The sequence below is a fragment of the Rhea pennata genome, chromosome Z, assembly GCF_028389875.1.
Source record: "Rhea pennata isolate bPtePen1 chromosome Z, bPtePen1.pri, whole genome shotgun sequence".
Taxonomy (NCBI): domain Eukaryota; kingdom Metazoa; phylum Chordata; class Aves; order Rheiformes; family Rheidae; genus Rhea; species Rhea pennata.
The window spans coordinates 6,654,631-6,674,436 of record NC_084702.1 but is presented as its reverse complement, the minus strand read 5'-3'; the positions used below and the strand labels follow the sequence as shown (position 1 = coordinate 6,674,436).

The following is a 19,806-nucleotide window of genomic DNA, read 5'->3' as shown; positions in this document are numbered from 1 at the left end:
AGACATACAGGTTTGTCTACAGATAGAAATCAATTCTATTTTCACCCAGTCAGCTGAAAAAAATCACCTAATGAACGAGAAGGTGCCTCACCGCCTCCTTCCCGCCGCGCCACCAGCGACCCCCACTGCCACTCCCGCGCGCTCCGCCCCAGGGGCGCAGAGGCCCTCGGGGGCGGGGCCAGCTGCCCGGGGAGCCCCGCCCACCCCGGCCCCCTCCGCTCTCCGGAAGGTCGCTGACGTCATGAGCAGACGGCCCTATCGGGCGCGTGCCGGAAGCGCGCTCGCGCTGCTGCGGGCTTGCATGTGACCGTTGGGGTGGGCGGCGCGGCGCCAACGGCCGCGGCCGTGCGGGCGCCTGTGTCTTGGCAGGGCGATGCCGGGCCGAAAGTCCTCAAAGGAGAAGAAGCGGCGCCGCTCGCGTTCCGCTTGCCCGGAGGGAGCCTCGGGGCCAGCTGGCAGCGAGAGGAAGCGGCGGAGCACGGAGTCCAGCCATGGTGCGCCGGAGGTAACTCCGGAAGGGCGGGCGGGCTGGTGTCTTACCGCTACCGTGTCGGGGCTGGGGCGATGGGGCCGTGAGGTGCTTCACGCGGCGCGGCTACCCAGGCTTTACCCCGCCTTCCGCGGCGCCCCGGTGAAGGCCGGCTTGCAGGCGCCCGCACCCTCTTCTCGACTGCTTCGTTGCCTTTGCTGTCTTTTCGGACCCGCGCTAACTGTTTTTTACGCTGCTATTTTAGTGGCGGCAGCAACACAGGACTGGTTATATCTGGTCAAAACTTATTTGTATGAAACTAGATAGACGAGATAGTCCTGTCTTGCTGGGGGCATGTATATAGCAAAGGCAGGCACAGAGCTATTTCAAGGAAGAGAAGCAGTAGTGAGAAACATATGCTTAGAGATGGCTGGAATCATGATGCTCATTTTTTTCAGAACTATGGGTGTATTCCAGGGCGTCTTGTCTCTCAAGTATGCAGCACGCTACATGATTCCTATTCCTGTGTGAATCTCAGCACCTTCACAGTGTATTCCTGTCTGTTAACCCTACGTGTATTTTCCACTCAAAGAACTTTCTGATAGGAAGCTGATGTTTTTGTTTCAGAAGACTGTCCCCCGCGGGGTATTGTTTGCTAATCTGTAATCTAGCAAGATAATTTTAAATTAGCAGATGCTTTAACTGTGCAGTAAAACCCTAGAGAAATAAATTTCTGCTGCTGTAAAGCATAAATAGTTATTTCAACTAAGTGGATCAGTTTCATTTGCAGATAATACTTTTCCATTGATAGGGAAAAACACTTCTTCCACCTTAAAGGGTTATGAGAGTTTCTCTTGCATGGATTTGATTTCACTTTATAACTTCCCCAGTGCCGTTACCTTACAAACTGAAACAGTTTTTGGAAGCCTCTAAGTGATTTACAGTTGTAAAAAGTTCTGAAGGAAGAACTGTTGCTAACACAAATGAAGCTGTAAGTTTTCTTCTTTTCTAGTTCACTGGAAAACATGGAAATTGTATTTTCCCACTCAATTTTAGGAAGCAAAATGCAAGGTACCATCTGGAGATAAAGAGGAAGAAACTGAACAACCCAGTGATATAGAGGAAGGTGGATTAGATCTCAGTGTCTCACTCAAACCAGTCAGTTTCTACATCACAGACAAAAAAGAGATGCTTCAACAGTGTTTCTGTGTCATAGGAGAGAAGAAACTACAGAAGATGCTGCCTGATATTTTAAAGGTGCTGGTATACATTTTCTTTTTATACTGGTTTTACAAGCTTGAATGATTTTGTAAGAAATTCTGTTTTTTTATTTCACATCCAGTGGACTTCCAACTAAAAACCTGCCCGTGTAGTTCTAAAATCAAGGTTATGTAAAGTTTGAAGGAGACATTTTTGAAGTTTGGTGTAGTTCTATCTTACTACTTTTTCTGTTGTTCAGCTGTTGCTGAATTGCAGGCTGTTTATTTTTATACTTTATGGAAAAACATCTGGATCTTTCTGTCTGTTAGTCTTATGCAAAAGGAGCTTCATAACTGCCTAAATAGTGAATTCAGTAATAAATGTGCTAATTTGTTAATAAAAATTTGACTTATATATGTGTCAACTGAATTTAGGCTGTTAAATTAGTATGAGGCAAAGGAATAAAAGCCCTCCTGGGTAAATAGTTTGTGGAAGCTGTATATTCTGTGGACTTTATTAATAACCATCTCTAGAGTTTTACTAGGTTAGAACATACACTTTGAGTCTTGTGAACTAGAAAACTCGCTAAGAAATCAAGTTAGCAACCTATACAGAAAATATTTTTTACCTATGCAGGTAAAAAATATTTGATCTGCTTGTTACTTGTTTTTCAATTTTTGTCTTGATCTGAGAGAGTCACATTGTTAATGTAACTGAAGCAATACTTACTCATTATAAGCTCTTAATGAATTGCATACAATCTCATTCATTTTTCATCTTTGGGATCATAGAATCATAGAATCAGTAAGGTTGGAAGGGACCTCTGGAGATCATCTAGTCCAACCTCCCTGCTCAGCAGGGTCACCTAGAGCATGTTAGAGAGGGTTGTATCCAGGTGGGCCTTGAATATATCCAGAGAAGGAAACTCCGCAACCTGAAAAGAGATCTGAAGTGGCTGGAGGCAGAAGGATTACTGAATTGGAAGCTAAGAGCTTTGTCAAACCTACAGTAGCATCAATGTTATAATATGCTCAGCACTTACAAATTTTGGTATGTATACGTGGTATCTATAGTTCACTTCAAAGTGTGAAACAATCACTTCATTAAGAGGGCTCTAGCTAGACTTTGGCAGACCTGAATGATGTTCAAAAAGATTAAAAAAAATACAAGGTTAACTGGAAAACCTATAGTGTTGTACACATCAATTATGATGCTTATATGTTCTATATAAAGCATGAGAAAGTTATACATGAAGCCTGAGAAATGGATCACAGTTTACATGTCTCATGTTTCCTGTTGGTTTTTTGTCAATACCAGTGCTCGCTTCAGTTTCTGAATATGGTTTCAGCAATAAGCCGTGGTATCTGCAGAATTGATGGTATAATCCCTAGTGACAGAAAATTAGGAATAATCTTGGCTACAAGTGGCTTGCTGTTTCATGCTTCGCTACTATGCCTCAGTATTTCTACTGCTCAGCATTACAGCCACAATTAAAATTCTTAGCCATAGGTCAAGTAACTGATACTATTTATTGCTTAATTTTTCAATAGCGTTATTTTTGGTGGTTGTTATAATTGAAACACCTATGTGGTAATTTCAGTAATTGCATCAATGGGAGTCAGAACAGAGAAGGGGCTTACAATCTATATTAGCTTTTCCTTTACTGGGATTGTATTGGATTATCACTCATATGAAATTTTTAGTAGCTGGTGATCTGTTTTATCTCTCTTCTTAGAACTGTTCCATGGAAGAGATTAAACGGCTTTGCTTGGAACAGTTGGAGCTGTTATCTGAAAAAAAACTGTTGAAGATTCTTGAAGGTATGAAACTTTCTTCTCTGGTATACGGTGATGCCTTAAAAAAAAAAAAAAAAAAAAAGTAAGACTGCCTTTGTGTACCTTGTTTAGGATATGGCATTCCAACTTTTGAATATCTTACTGAAGTTAGAGCTGGTATTTAAGGATTAATTTCTGTAATAATATTGCCATCTGGTCAGTTAAGTGGAATTGGAATTTTGATTTGGCAGGACATCTATTAGTTTTTCTGTGTCTTCTGTGCTTTATTTTAGTGACTGTAGTATTGTACTAGCAGTACTAGTTCTCTGTTCTTAAGTAATTTAATGTAACAGAAAAATTTTATAAAGATGTCTTACTTGTGGCAGGCAGCTATTTCAGAAATTGCTTTTTGTGTCTGGTAAGTTGGGTTTTAGTACATCTCTTTCATACCGAAAAAAATTCTGATCTTGAGTGGAATTAATCATCGAAAATAAGACTGACTATATAGTGTTAAGTTTACTACCTGGTTAAATATTCATATGTTTGAAATTGTATATATTTAGGCAAGAATGGAGCTGATTCTGATACTGATGAGGATGCAGATGGAGACAAGACTGGAGGTGAATCAGTCAGTCAGTGAGTAAAAGAAAATGCTTTGAAATTTCCATTTCTAAATACTGAATGATACTGGAATTTCTCATGAGAAACAATCAAATGTAATGTTAAAATACATCATCAGTGTATCCTTAATTATGTGATTAATCCAGTAGAATGACAATGATCTGTTATTGCTGGCAAGCATTAAACTTAAAAACACAACTGTGTCACTCCAACATCAGATTTATCTTATGCACATAAATGAGTTTTGTAGTGGCATTATTGCATATCAGTTGACCTACAGTACAAACCAAACATACGCACCCTCTTAGCCTGCAGCAGGCGTATTGTAATATGATAATCTAACCTTCTTTCACTGGGCTCATGTAGGCTGAATAATCCCTTTGTAGGGGTTAAGTCAATGAACAATGCCAAGAGTACTCTCAGTTTGACTGAGATCTCTTCGTTTCCCTACATCTATGTGGTCCTTGGTTCCTGTCCTATTTGGAGCAGCACTGTCCCTCAACTGATCCCATGATCTCTGCTGTGGTCCTTATGTGAGGCTTAGGATTTCAAATAGAGGTTTCTAGTTGCTTATTCTTAGGCTGGCATTGGTCAGTTTTAAAAAACGCCAGCACTTCTTAACATAGTTGTATTTTAGTTCTGTCTTTTAAAGACAGAAATCTTGTGTAATATGTTACTGAATCAGTTCATTAAAGAAGGGGTGAACCCTGTCTGGCAGTTTCTAGGAAAGTAGTTCAGGGGAAAAATAAAGTTAATAGTCATCAGTTACAATATTTCAATTATTTTGAGTCCTGTCCTGTTCTTACAAAGTAACAAGCATGTATGAAAGCCATAATTTTGCTTTCTTGGATACTGACTCAGTTACAGCTGATCACCAGGTTTGGACTGATGAAGATGCCTTTTAGTTGCTAGCTTGATTAGTTCATCTAGTTCTCTATATTGAAATATAGAGATAGAAAGGATAATGACAGTAATCCAAATTTCACATTCTGGTCAATATTTTTATTCAAAAGGTGTAGTTTCTGAGCTAATGAAGTTATTAAAGTTTTTTTTTATCTCATCGTATGTCAGGTACTTGAAAGCTCAAAAGAGTCTATGAATTGTGCAGATACTAAGATGTGCAATGTTTCAGTTTTTCACGTGTGGTGTAATTTTAGTACCCTCTGATGCTATTTCTGCTAGATTTTGCCTTCCCCCCCCCCCCGGCCTTCCCCCGCTCTTTTTCCTTTTTCATTAAGATCTCGTTCAAACAATCTTTATCCCAGACAGGAGTGGCTGATTCAGTACTGCCAGATTTCTGGAAGGTAGATCCATGGCCCCAAGAGGTTTCAAAACCACTGTTCAGAACACTTAGTTATAACCTTCAGCTACAGGAGATTGAGTAAAACTTTATTTATATGCAAATAAAATAACAACTGGATATGGGGAAAAAAAAACTGAAAGATGGAGTTTATCATCTCTTAATGAATAACAATAAGTAAATAAGTAGAATTATAATATTTAATTAGTGGATATCTGAAGGATTGCCACTTGCCCATGGCAAGTAGGAAGCTTTCAGGAAAAATAATACGTAGGATCTAAATTGTAATTTGAATTTACTATCCTTACTACTGTACAGAAAGCCTTCTAGGCATATACAATAACCGAAGTGATTTGGCATTATTTACTCTCTCTCATAGCTATGTAGAAGTGCAGCAGAATTAAAACTGATCAACTTCTTTAATCTTTGCTGGTTAGCAGAAGCTGAAATAGCTAGGTCACTAATGAGGAAAAAAAGTGAGCAGTGATAATAGCAAAATCAAGAAGAAAGTGTTAAAGAAGAAAAAGATGCTGAGAGTGTCTTAATGAAAGTACAGAGAACAGATTACTTAGAGAACAAATTTTTCTTAAAGAATAAAGAGTGATTGAGCTGCTACTTGCAGCTCCATCTCGATACTGTTAGAAGACTTTGATATTTCAGATGCCTCCAAATTGCTGAGGCAGGATATTTTGTTGTAGGAATTGTAATACATTTATCTTTCTCCTTTAATGGAATGAGGCTAAAATAGTATGTTTCACACAGTGTTATCCCTGAACAGAGTTTCTTGACACCTAGGTTCAACCTTGTGTTAGCCTTAACAAGAACTGATAAGGAAAAACTGTTTGAAAGGTAGAGACATAGAGCAAAAAAATAAGTAAAATGAGAAAAGTTAAGGTTGTTTTAGGTTATTTTTATTTATGAATAAGCTCTTGTTCAATAAGTAGATCAACATGTCACAAGTCGTATTTTACTAAATAGCTATAATTCTTAGAAATTTAGATTTTTTTGCAACCTATATGTGAATATGTAAATGTAACTTTGAAAAACTTTGGAAAAGTATGTGTCAGCCAGAGTAGCAAGAAATCAGTGGCAAAGAGGTTGAAGATGCAACAGTGAAGAAATAGCAAAACCATTTTCAGTCGAGCAAACTTATGTTGGTTATGATCATTAATATTTTTTTAATTGTAATTGAATTGAAATGGGCAAATTTTTTCTTTCTGAAAAGCCTTTTTCTTCCCAGAATTCCTTTGTTTATACTCTCACTGAAGATTCAGTATAGTTTATGTCAGTGTTTTCTTTCTTGTGAAGTGCTACATTTTTTCTGGATTATATCGATGATCCAGCACTGGCTGATATACCTGAGGGCTGTGCTGCCATTCAGAGAGACCTGAACAGGCTGGAGAGTTGGGCGGAGAAAAACCTCATGAAGTTCAACAAGGACAAGTGAAGGGTCATGCACAGGGGGAAGAATAACCCCATACCCCAGTACAAGCTGGGGGGTGACCTGCTGGAAAACAGCTCTGCGGAGAGGGACCTGAGAGTGCTGGTGGACAACATGTTGACCATGAGCCAGCAGTGTGCCCTTGTAGCCAGAAGGGCCAATGGTATCTTGTGAAGCATTAGGAAGAGTGTTACCAGCAGGTTGAGGGAGGTGATCCTGCTGCTGTGCTCAGCCCTGGGGAGGCCACATCTGGAGTATTGTGTCCAGTTCCATTCTCCAAACTCTCTCTTTGAATATCCTCTTATAGAAGGGGTCAAAGTATGTTGTTGGCTATAGTGATGCCAAAAATATAGTAAAAGAACAAACATACCAGGTGCAGTTTATGGTGATCATGCATTTAGTATGTGTGTAATGTGAGTAAGTTATCTTTTGCTCTGAAATTGTATATGCTTATGATTTCAGAATAGGAAAGCTTTCAGTTTAATATTCACAGTTTTAAGAGTTTTAAAGGCTTTTTGCCACTTTGCTGTTTTAAGTGCAATTTTTGCTTGATCTGCTTCAGAAAGACTATCAGTGTAGATGTTTTCCTTGTTTTAACATATTTTGCTCCCAGATACTGAACTGATCTCAAGCATGCAATTACCATCTGATGTTTAACCACTCTAGGACAGTTTGAATCACTGGAAGAATAAGACATGTGAATCCCTGAATAGATATGTTAGCGTTTGGCATCTGTTCACTGTCTTCTGTTCTCGTAGTAGTCTTGCACTGCACTTGAAATGGAACCGAAGGACTTTTTATAGCACATTAAACTATTTGATTAGCATCTGTCATTGGGAATACTTTTTCCTGAGGGGCAGTATTTCATAAGGCTTTTCTGCTCCCTGCCATGTCCCCCCAACCTTGCTTGCCATTGTCATTAATCCTTTTAGTACTCATTTGTCTTGGAAGCCTACCCTTTAAAAGAAGCAAAAAGCTGCAAGGAGCTTATGAGGATTTAGAATTTAGGAGGATTTTATAGAATTGGAGCTGCAAAAGCAGGTTTTACCTTAGGAGAGTGCATCATCTTTATGTCAGAGGAGCTGAAACACGGATCTTGGGCCTCACTCCAGAGTTCAGGTGGATATTTTTTAATGACCATGTAAAGTCCTATAAGGAAGATGTCTGGCCTTGATGAGTGGCTTACGTTTTAAGATTAATTCATTAAGCCTTGATAAGGCTTGATCTACTGGTTGGAATTTCCCTAAAACAGATAGCTTTCGGGCTGGATGGAGTCCATTTTTCTAGTCCAGTGGTTTGTGATTGTATCTCATACTGTCAGACTGTCTTCTAGTTCAGTAATTCATAACTCTTGTTTCTGCCACAAATCTCTTCCTTCTGATTTAGTCTTCAAACTCAGCTACTCCTGCAGCTTAGAATTTCAGTCTGAACCTGTCCACGTCTCTGGCCATTACTCTCTTTTCCGACCCTGTGATGATACTGTATTGAACTGTGCATATTCTACTAGAACTGTGGTACTGTCTCACCCTTGACCCCTGACTGCCTCCATAACTTTGCTGAAAAGAACATGCTGGGCAAATCTGTTGAGGGGAGATTTCTTGACTCTCTTCTATATTTAAAAAAAAACACATAATTTTTCTCTTTGAAGATTGGAAAATACTTGCCTATTGACTTTAGACTTAGCTGTCATTCTAAAGGAGAAATCATCTTTAGTAACGTAAAGGGGGAGCTCCAAGTTAATGTGGTCAGTTATTAAGCAACGTTGACATGAAAGAGGATATTAGATTGCACGCTGTCATTACCTTAGTTTTAGATTAGCATATCTTCTGCTCCCATTGTAGATATCATTTATACTCCCCTTTCTTAAATATATATCTCAAATTTGAAAAACTCTTGCTTACTCAGAAGATTTAACAAAGCTGAACTGTAAACTGTACTACCTATGGTTGGCCACAAGATGGTGGAAAATACTTGCCTATTGAGTAGAGAAGATTGACCATCAATCCAAACCAACCTAACCAATTATGATAAAGTAAAATGTCCTGGAAAAGATTACTTTGGGGATTCAAAAATTGTTCTGACAGCAGGTAGTCTTTATGGAAACCTGTTTTTACTGGAGCCATTGATACCGACTATGCAACGAGGATAGACTTTTACAAGTTTTGAGATATGATTTTTATTTATTTATTTTTTTGCTAGTTGTTAAAAGGGATGTAGCTATTTTCACTGTCTGTGTTTGAAGAAAGCTGTATAGATGAGATTCTGAAGCTTGTCACATGGGATGATTATAACTTTTCAGGGGAATTTGGCTTCAGGACTCTGGGTAGTAAGAACTGTATTATCTGAGAGTTAGTTTTGTGACTTCTTTCTTAAAAAAAAATATTTGATCAAATAAAATCGTTTCCCAAGTGACACATTGCTGTCAAGCACTGAGATGACCATTCAGTTCAAAAGGATGAAAAGTGTGTGTGTGTGTACTCCTGCTTGTAGACCCTGCACTTTTTGCTCTTAGTGATGAGGAGGCATTATGGGGGGTATCATGATATTATCTTGGTCAAGAGTCGAGTGACAGTATACTGAATGTGTGGTAGAAGCTGACAGTGGTAGGAGTTACTAAACTTGTTAGAAATAGCACTTGCACAGATGTTAACAGTGTGAATGGGTTCATCCTGTTCCTTCTCTCCAGATGATTTAATATGAAGACAGGACAGACTCAAGTGATCAGGTGAAGGGTTCAGCCAGAAGAATGTACTGTCAAGCAACCTATTTATGCTGAATTGGCTCCTATTATCACCTTTTCCTGCCATTGGTCTTTTCTCTAAACATTCCATAATGTCTCTACAGTCCTCTTAAAAACATCCACTAGTAAGATTTACACAGTCCCCAGATGTTGTTGCAGCATCCCATAGGGAGACCCTTGCCCTTCTAGGCAGGAACTGTAAGCTTTTTCAGTCTATAGGGAGGTCTGGGGAGCCTCTGCAATTCGCTGGCCTCGTGAGATTTCAGATCTGGACAGTGTGCTGGTTGTTGTTCTTCAGCAGCCCTAGTAGCCGCTCTGTCAAAGTGCTGTCTTTGCACTGACGAGGTTACTGGGGTTATTCTGCCTGTCATTGTTTTTCTGCTCCTCACTGGACCTTTGTGTTGATGGTGATTAGCTCATAATCACATAAGCTAATGGAAAGGACAGTGCAAACAAGAACTAAGCATGATGAGTCTATAGTCTATGGCTATAGCTTTTCAGGTGACAGTAGAACAAAATCTGAAAATCCTGGAAAGGTGTATTGTGCTGTTGTGGACTGGCTTGATTGATAATCTGTCTGTTCTGGGATCTGACATAATCCCACCCAGTAATAGAGATTAGTGGAGAAATGTTGCTACCCAGATATCTGACACTGCCTTAAAGCAGAGCATCAGTTAGGCTTGCTTCCAAGTTGCTGCTTGGAGCAAAACGCTGAGGAGTGGGAGGGAGTGTTGCATTTTACCCAGGCGAGAATGTGCAGGCTCACTGGAGTGGTAATTGGAATGGGATTTAGTTAACTGTAATTGTGTGTGCATATATATGAATGCAGACCATTTCCTGATTGCCTTTCCTTTGCTTGAACCACTTAATGCACTGAGCGTAGTAGTGCTGTATTGTCTGGTGTTCCTTTTTCCCCATGAGAACAGGGAAGCTTGAGACCCTGATTAACATGTCTAAATCATCAGATATAGTAGACCCAATTTATTGGTACAGTTCTTGGGCTTATTTTATATCTGGCAGGCACAAGCTGTAATCCAGTTTGCAATACATCTGGGGTTTTTGGTGCAACACTAAGAACTGAAATAGGAAAGAAATGAGTAAACTCTTTGTATGTGAAGAGGCATGGTTTAAGTGATTTTTATAATGGGATTAGCCTATATGCATAGCCTGCTGTTCAATATATTTATTTGTACATCTGTTTGTGTCTGCTCCTTCTCTTTCAGCCCTGTCTGGGACATTCCATTGAATGTCTAACAGAAATTATACAGAACTGCACTTGAGAGAATATTTTTTGACATGACTAGGTAGGGAAGTAGACTTAAAGGAAAACACAGCACTGAGATGTTTCAAGAAAAATGTATAATTGTAAATAATCTATTCCTGGTTTAGTATAACAACAGTGGGTGGTAGATTTTTTTTTGAGGTTTCTCTGCTTAAAGTGAGCATTTTCTACTGATGCAACACAATTTTTGTTTTTTTTTTTTGAATGCTGTATTCATATGAAAACATCAACACTTTCTCATTATCATTTGTGGCACATCTACATAAGCATTTATGTTGCGATGGGTACAAAACATGTAGGAGAAACAGTCAATTTATTTTTAACCTTTGCTATTATAGAAAAAGAAATAACCATCAAAATAACTCTTTGAACCAGTCTCGATAGAAATAATGCAGTGTTCTTCCTGTCATGGTCATTGGACTTCTGAAACAAAAATACATCTTTAACAGCCTTGGGAAAATAGATCTATATTCAACTTTAGGAAAAGGTTTCGAGGCATTATTGGAAAACAAGTTGTTGAAGTCATTATGTTTACATCTGTGATATCAGAATATCTCTATCTTTTTTATGGTACTGTTTAGCTGCTACCAGTAGGTTGGTAGCATTGATTCTGTATTAACGTAGTATGCATTAAAACAATACTACACAGATATCTAAGGTAGGAAATTGGCGATTCTGCTGTCAAAATGCTAATTAAATATGACATATGGACTTCTGTGATTCTGGGGCCTTTGTGAATGCTGTCCCTCTTTCCTATATATTTTCACGTTTTTTTCATTTATATTTTCACAGCTTGTATAAATAAATAGTGCATGCAAAATGTGGGAGGGAGATGAACATTTCACAGAATTCTCTTCCTTACATGCTATATAAAACATATGACCTACCATAAACATCGGGTATAAAAATTCTTAAACTGAAGAAAAAATTGCATATTTTAAAATGGAGAAACACAAATACTGAACAGAATATAACCTAATAGTTTACAAATACTTGCTTTTAAAAAGTTTGTTGTTTTTGTGGAAAGATGTGAGTTTTTTTTTTAATACAGGTAAGGTAGATGGTGGTAGGAATTGTTCTTTCATGAAAAATAGCTACTTCATTCCGAAATAAAAGAATAAATAATATTTGAATACAACAAACTAGTTTTTCAAGTTATTTAGTTGTGTGACAGTTTATCCTTGAGCCTTGGAGATGAGCCACTCATATTAGGGAAGTGGTGCCATTGAGGAGGATTATTCTGAAAGACTAGTGTGGTGAGAAAAGTTACTTGTATATTACTAGGGAAAGCAAAGTGAAAAAGCTTTCTCAAGTGATTAGAATAGCAGCATGTGAATTCCTTTAATCTTTTTTCATGTGGTAGCTTGTCTTTCAGCTTACTATCATATAGTTTCTTTAATGTGAAACCAATGTTCCTTTGAAAAGTCCTCTTTATATTGTAAAATACATAGATGAAAATGTCATCTTATTTGATTCCAGACAGGATAACAGTATAGACTCTACTTCGTCTCTGAGAGAAGACAACAAGCTGGAAGGTCAGGAATCAAAACAAGGTATGCAGTAAAGGAAATGGAAGTTTTGTACTCCTGATGCTGGGCAGTGACTAGTTCAAAATAGCTAGTATCCCTCTCAAACAGTAGCTGTAATCCTGTAATGAGAAGCATCCTCAGAGGAATCAGCTGGCACAAGGTTACAGCCTTTCCATCAGGCCCAATTGTAAAAGAGGGCAAGGGAGCACTGAAAAAGTTAATTGTAGGAACTTTGGCTCCTCAGAAGAATCAATTCACAGCTCTTCTAGCTCTTCTTGCTAGTTTAACATCAGGAGTAGAGCATATACTGGAGAGGGACATGACTGAAGGCTTGCAAGTCTTATTTGGTTTCTCATATCTTTCAGCTAAAGAGGAGCTTTAGTAATTTCGGGTACCTAGTTTATAGGTGATTGCTCCTGCTGCCATTATTGCTATTTGGGTTCCTAGCAGTTTTACATTGTGCTGAGATGATCATACAGGACTGCAGTAGTCTATTTTGATATTTCCATTATAATAATTATATAGGAAAACACTGTTTATAATTTAATCACTCTGTTACATCTTGCTTTTTTTTTTTTTTTTTTTTTTTTTTTTTTTTTTTTTTTTTTTTTTTTGCTTTGTTTGACTGTACAAAGGACCTTCTGAGTGGTGCTTGACACTGACCACATGACTGGCTCAGTTTAGTTACACACAAATCCGTGGATCTCTGAGGGGGAAAGTTTTGTACTGCATATTTTCTCCTTTTAACTGCAAAACTAGGGTAAATACATATTCAGGTACTACAGTGACTGGCAGAATGGGAAATGCAAAGGCAGATAAATGAGTAATAGACATACGAATACCTGCTGTATAAGTAAACCACTTTCTTAATCTGCATCAATATCTCAATTGCTATCCTTACATGAGCACTGTGTAGCAACTGCCAGTATTATTTTGTATGTAAAACTCTCGAATTTTTGCTATTTCTGTCTTTTTTTTTTCATTTGGACGAGTTGTATGCAGTAACATCAGAAATAGCTTTTCCAATCAGAGAATGTTGCAAATTCTTACTGTGTTGTATGGTCTTATAATATATTCCTATATATCCTATATTATAGAATATATTCTTATATATGCTTATATTTTTCTTCTGTGAAGATCTGATATTATTTGCTTTCTGTGACTCCTGTTTCACAGTTCAGAACACAGTGTTAGAGGTATGTTTTGGAACAACTTTGTGAAGCCTGTTTTTTTTCTGAAGTAGTTAGTGAGGGGAGATTAAATGGAGAAAGAAGAAATCATAATAAAAGCAATAAAACTATTTAGGAATAGGTTGCTATGACTTTGTAAGGAAGCGTTAAATATTGTAGTATAGAGCAACACTAGAATTGGCAGATTCTCTGTAGATCTTTTCAGTATTAACAAATTGGTAATTGTTCCAGGTGGTTGCTTCTTTGTCCTTTTTTATGACTTTGTCAACCTTGGTATCATGAGGGCTTTGGGCTATAACAGCAGTTTCTCTCAAGATGGCCTTAAAAAGATTTTGAGAATATCAGTATAACTTAGGAAATACAACTCTGTTATCATTCTTTTTTTGAGCTGGAGCCTGTTATACTAAACTTAAAGGGGTAGAGAGGAGCAGGTAAGCAAAAGGGGATTTCATGTTCATGAATTTCACAAGTGTAGCTGAGGGAAAAGTACACATTGTCAAAATGAAAGGGATAGTGAGAACCTAACCAAGACTTTCATTACTGTGTAAAATTACAGCTGCAAAAGACAAAAATGAAGTCCATCAGCTAATTAAATAACCTTTAAATGCCAGAGGGGTTTTATGAGTACTGTACCTTACACTGTTTTGGGGGCTTCAAATTCTGACTGGAACCTGTGCAGTTTTGCACAGCTTCTTGGCCCATACAGATTCTCAGATAGGGTTGAATGATTTAAGATCTATTAATATTTTTGTATCTCCTTAATTTTTTACCAATATCAAGTGGAATTCAGTTTATTTTTGGTAGTGGGTTAGGATTATATACTCAGAAGTTAAATTCTGAAGTTTGAACCACAACCTGTTGACACACTTTCTTTATGGTCTGGGGAAACACTGTTCTGCTGAGCATTGTGTTAGGTACATACTGATGCCAGGCAGCAAGGCAGAAGAATTTCCATTCTTTAATCCTATTGCATCTCATTTCTTTTGATATTTCACCTACTTTCCTTCTTACAAGTTACATGATATATGCTGTATATTCCAATATGAAAATTAATTTTTGCTGTCAAATTCTTTAACCATTGTTACTTGATGTTGGAGAATCATGAGATTTCATGTCTAAGATCCTGAATCATGAAAGCTGCCTTAGTCAGGGTAACATGCAGTATTCTTGAATAGGGACTTGCTGTCCTGAATCACAGCCTGTGATCAGGAATGAAGATCTGAATGAAAACACAGTGAGAAAGGTTTTAATTCTGAATAAATAAAACCACAGAGGCAGTGTTTAAAAATACTATTGTTATTTCTGAAAAGCAGTCTGATCTTTCTGTGGACCAGGTAGTCTGGTAAAGCAATAACTTTTCTTTTTTGGCGGAGAGGAGTAGGCAGGGGCTAAAAAATTACATTTGTCTTATCTTCATATTCGGTATTGATTTCTTTTTTCCATCCCATAATTAGTTTTGTCATAAAAACAAAGAAAATTGTTTTTCTAAAGATTCATCTTCTCTGCCTGTGAATAAAAAGCAAACATATACTTGCACCAAAACCAGTTCTGTTTGGAGGTTTAGAAAGATCTGGATTTTTTTCTAAAGCCATTTTGTTTTTCTCTTAACAATAAAATTGATTTCTTTTAAAGTTTGTTGCTTAAACTAATTTTCAGCAAGTAAGAAGATTTTTATGGTCTCTCTTCTGCTGCTGATCTTTACACAGAAATTTCAGTGGATGAGAGGAGTTTGCAGAAGGATCATGAAGAAAATCATGAAACGCTGTGTGCATGCAGAGTTTTTCAGTTCTTATGTTTTCAAGAAATGCCTCTTGATATTTTAGCTGCATTTTTGAAGAGGTCCTTTATAATCAAAGGCACTGAAACATTAATAGCTTAAAACAAAAATTTCTAAAAATGTAGTTCCAAAAACGCTCTACGCTTTATGAAAAAGGATTTACTCATACTGGATTGAAACCCAATAACATTCTTATTTAGAAGAATAGTAATAAAATTATTTCTGGAAGTTTTACAAGAATAAAACACTAAATGTAGCATCTTAAGAGAAAAAGGCCAGTAATAGGAAAATAATTATGAAAATACTCATATGACAGGTGTCTGCTATGTTAGACTGCATTATTAATGTCTTTTTTTTATAGCCTAAGCATAAAGAAAACTCTTATTGCCTGATTGTCAAAACCAGCAATTCAGAGGAAGTAGTGCATTGGTTTCCAGGGTTATCAGGGTTTTGGTGGTTGTTGATGAGTGATACTCACAAATCAATAATACTTCTAGCCCTGGAGATGTGAAACTCAGAACTAGGGTATGGATGGAGAAAACTAATAATTCCTAAAAACAGCTATGTGGAAGAGAACATTTTAAAACAAGAGGTCAAAAGATTAACTTTATAGAATGTTTTTGGTTTTAAAATTAAATTTTAAAGGAGAGGAAGTTTGCAATATAGTCTAATAACGTATTAAATACAGACTGTCTTTGCTATATAGGATCATTATGGAGATAAGTAACTCGCATAAGAATGTAAACCTTATTTGAACCTTCATGGTAAAAAAAAAATTGCATGTATTTCAAAAACACAGGTGTGTAGCTCTAAATGGTTATTATTAATGAACTGGAGACACAGCCTTAACTATTGCATAGTGGTGCTACCAAGAACCATTATAAAACTTTTAGAGTTGATAGCTTTACTGTCCTCTGTTTATGAATTAATTGTTCATTTGAAGCACAAACCACTGTTAGTGGTAACTCTCCAGAGATAAAAAGGTTGGCCAAGCACTACTAATTTCCAAGGCTAGGGTGTCAAAAACAGTAGTCTTTCTGTAGTCAAATTATGGTATCAGTTATGAAGGATTGTTAAGAATTTTGCTTTTGTTATTGCACTACCTTTTCTAATTTTTTCATAAAGCCAAATCAATGCCAGAACTTTCTATATTTTTTTACGTCTGAACTAAATATATCTGAAATACTTGTGTGATAAGGTTCTGAATAACTGCACTGTAAAGGGAGTTACTTATTAGTCTTCAGTATCCTGTTCAGCTACAGTGTCCTCCTACTTTTAAAATACATAAGATAGTTTTAAAGTATCTTTTTTGAATTGCATTTTGAAAATTGTTTACTTTAAAAATAATACACCAAGATTAACCTGAGAGGTTCCCCACATCAGTTCTTAGTTTACACAGCAGGGGTTTCATTGTGATATAAAAGCTTATGACCTTTTAATTAGGAAAATAAATCCTGTAACTCCATAACATAGTGGAATAAATTTTACAGATGTTGCTGCTCTGCTGTGCTGCATGTTCTTCTAAACTGGAATAAAAATGCATTAAAACTTGCCTAAATTAAATCAACCTTAAAAATTGGAGGAGAAGAAAAGGAGGAAATAGTTGTCTTTATTGATTTTTGTCACTCTCTAAATCTATAAAAAACCAATTTAAGCAGAAGCAATTTTTAAAGTGAAAGGGAAATCTTTGTTAGACTTCCTACACTGATTGTTACATTTGCGTTACAGGCAAAGGAGAAGATAGCGATGTCCTCAGCATAAATGCAGATGCGTATGATAGTGACATAGAAGGCCCATGCAATGAAGAGGAGTGTCCAGAAGTGCCAGAAAATACTGTCAGAAGTGGAGCTGGTCAGATAGATGACCTTCAGAAGGACATTGAGAAAAGTGTAAATGAGATACTGGGATTGGCAGAATCCAGCCCAAAGGAGCCCAAAGCAACAGCCTTATCTGTTCCTCCATCAGAAGATGTTCAGCCATCAGCACAGCAGCTGGAGCTCCTGGAACTTGAGATGAGGGCCAGAGCTATTAAGGCTTTAATGAAAGCTGGTGATGTAAAAAAACAGCCCTAATGTTGTTTTTAAATTTTCACTGTTTGTTTTGAGGGGTGTGATGTCAGTTCTCTTCAGAGCTAAAGTATATTTGGACTGAATATGACATTCCTCATTCAAACACATATTGTGTATCCTGACCTGTGACTTAAACCATTGATAGTTGATTTTGTTGACTTTGTGCTGCTTCTATGACTTGCACAAACGGATTGGTTTGACGCTGCACTTAGGTCAGTGTCTCTTTGTTCTGTGTTATCTCTTCATATGAATCACAAAGTCACAGATTGTATAGAATTATGCCAGGAGCCTGGTGCCTTTAAGAAAGGTTAACACAAGAACAAAGTTCTTAATAACCTCCTGGTAAGAAATTAACCAGCTATTTTATTTAAGTGCAACTTGTTAACTATTTGAGAAGTTTATTTTATATATGCTTCCTTAAAAATACAATTTTGAAGAGGTCTTTTACGGTGTGACTGCCTTTACCATTCTGTGATGTGATGTGAGATGCTTATTTCTCCCTGGGGCCCAGCTTATAGTAATGTAAATGTACAAGTTAAAATAAATGATGGTTCACTTTCGACAAGTTAAAAGGATGATTTATTTTTAGAAATTTAAATTGCTTAGGAGAAGGTCTTTTATTCTCTGTTAAGTAAACAATTGAACTATATTAATGTTAGAGTTGAAAGAGTGCCTGAAAGTGACACATCCTATGCTGTTAGTTAATTAATTCTGTTGCTGTCCTACACTGTTATCATGTGTATCATAATTGAAATCAAGAAAACAGTCTTTTCCGTGACTGTGAAGCTTTTTTGAATATTTACCATAATATTTAGGCCAGTACAACAAATTAGAGACTGCTGAGAAGACACTGAGTTTTTGATACTTAACAGATAGTCATTTCATGTCTGCTGTAAATAGGAAAATCTGCCAAATTGCAATATAAATGCTTTTTAGAAAAGACATTTTATTTATTTCTATTATATAGGATTTTAAAAACACAAATTTACACTTTCCATTTCAATTATACTTCCTTATAAGTAACTTGTATTATATAGTTCATTTTCCTGCTATGATTACTTTTAATAATTAAAAGGATTCTGATTTTGTTGGAAGTAGTGCTATTTTTTACATGACTGCTAATCAACTGTGTATAAAAAGCTTGGGGGGGGGTATATGTATACCCACGCACATACAGAAACAGACATCCTTCCCTCCCTTTTCTCTCATTCCTTGATTTTCATTAAGGTCTGAATTTTGTGTGTGGTCCTTGCTAAGTAATATGATTTGTTCCATAGTGTTATACTACGTATTCCTCTGTTTTCTTTTTCAGAAAGCAAATAAGATATTTAGCAGTAGTAGCATAGAATAATTTTTACATGCGGTTTTGAGATACTGCTGTAGAAATTGTTCTAGTCATACGCTATATCTTAAATGTTCTTATAACATTTTCTTCCTCCTTTTTGCTTTTAACCTTTTTCCTTTTTTTAACTTTTACATTTTAACACTCTTTAATTTTTCCTTTTATCTCCCTTTTCTTTGTAGATATATCTTACAGGTTTCTTAAAAGTAAAGTAGATTCATTTCTCCAGCAGAGACAGCGCTCTGAATAGAATGGGATCTAAGGAGTGTAGTGTAAATTTGATTACAAACTAAAAACTTCATTAAACACAGATGAAAGATTTCTTACAGTGAGCATCCTCTAATGATGGCAGTGACTTGAGTGAATTACAGCTGACTTCAGTCACTGTATCCACAACAACTTTTTTCCATTATTTTTAGCAGTTGGAGGATGTATGTTAAAACAGATTCATCCACTTCAATAGATAATTTTCTCAGTCTCTGTGTTGTTTTTAGTTAATTTTATTCAGCTTCTTGGGGATCCTGTGATTTATTTGAGGATGAACATAGGAAAAAAAAACATGTTAAAGGAGAAAGATGTTTGGCAAAACCTAGATCTGCTGTCGTGTTCTTTACTGTAAGGCCATAGGCTAGTGGAACTATGTCAAACTATAAAAATTAGTTTTTCTGCTTCTATACTCACATAGCCTCTATCCTTAAGGTATTGAATACCTCACTTTACCTGCTTATGGGAACTGAAAATCTTACCACAAGGACATTTGCCTCCTAATCATATTAGTGCAACCACATGTATTATAAACAGTAGGAAAACTTTGCTTTTTATTATTTGCCACTGTTCATTCATTTCTAAGTCCATTTACCAGTTCTCCCCACAATCCATAATAGCATTAATGAAGCTTATAAAATCTTAAGCAATATGAATAACAAAAATTGATTCTTAATATTAAAGAGAAATATACGATCGTGTAATATTTGATTGCTAAGACAAATGTTTATGGATTTGTATCTCCTTTTCAGCTGAAACTTTCTGCCGTCTGTGGTTTCACCAGCAATTTATCCTCCCACCAGGATA

At 36.8% G+C, this 19,806-nt stretch overlaps 1 protein-coding gene across 3 annotated transcripts; it reads left to right on the top strand.

Annotated features, from left to right (window-relative positions):
• Window positions 1-300: 300 nt before the first annotated feature.
• CAAP1 (caspase activity and apoptosis inhibitor 1) lies at window positions 301-18,487 on the top strand. 3 transcript variants are annotated; one of them, XM_062599508.1, is made up of 6 exons: window positions 301-494; window positions 1,686-1,726; window positions 3,405-3,489; window positions 4,008-4,080; window positions 12,308-12,381; window positions 17,053-18,487. In XM_062599508.1, exons 1-6 carry the CDS (start codon window positions 374-376, stop codon window positions 17,394-17,396), a joined length of 738 nt encoding a protein of 245 aa, XP_062455492.1. In that variant the 5' UTR covers window positions 301-373; the 3' UTR covers window positions 17,397-18,487. The 3 variants fall into 3 exon arrangements, with proteins under 3 accessions (XP_062455492.1, XP_062455490.1, XP_062455491.1); XM_062599506.1 differs by having other exon boundaries at window positions 301-505; window positions 1,526-1,726; XM_062599507.1 differs by having other exon boundaries at window positions 417-494; window positions 1,526-1,726.
• The last annotated feature ends 1,319 nt before the right edge of the window (window positions 18,488-19,806 follow it).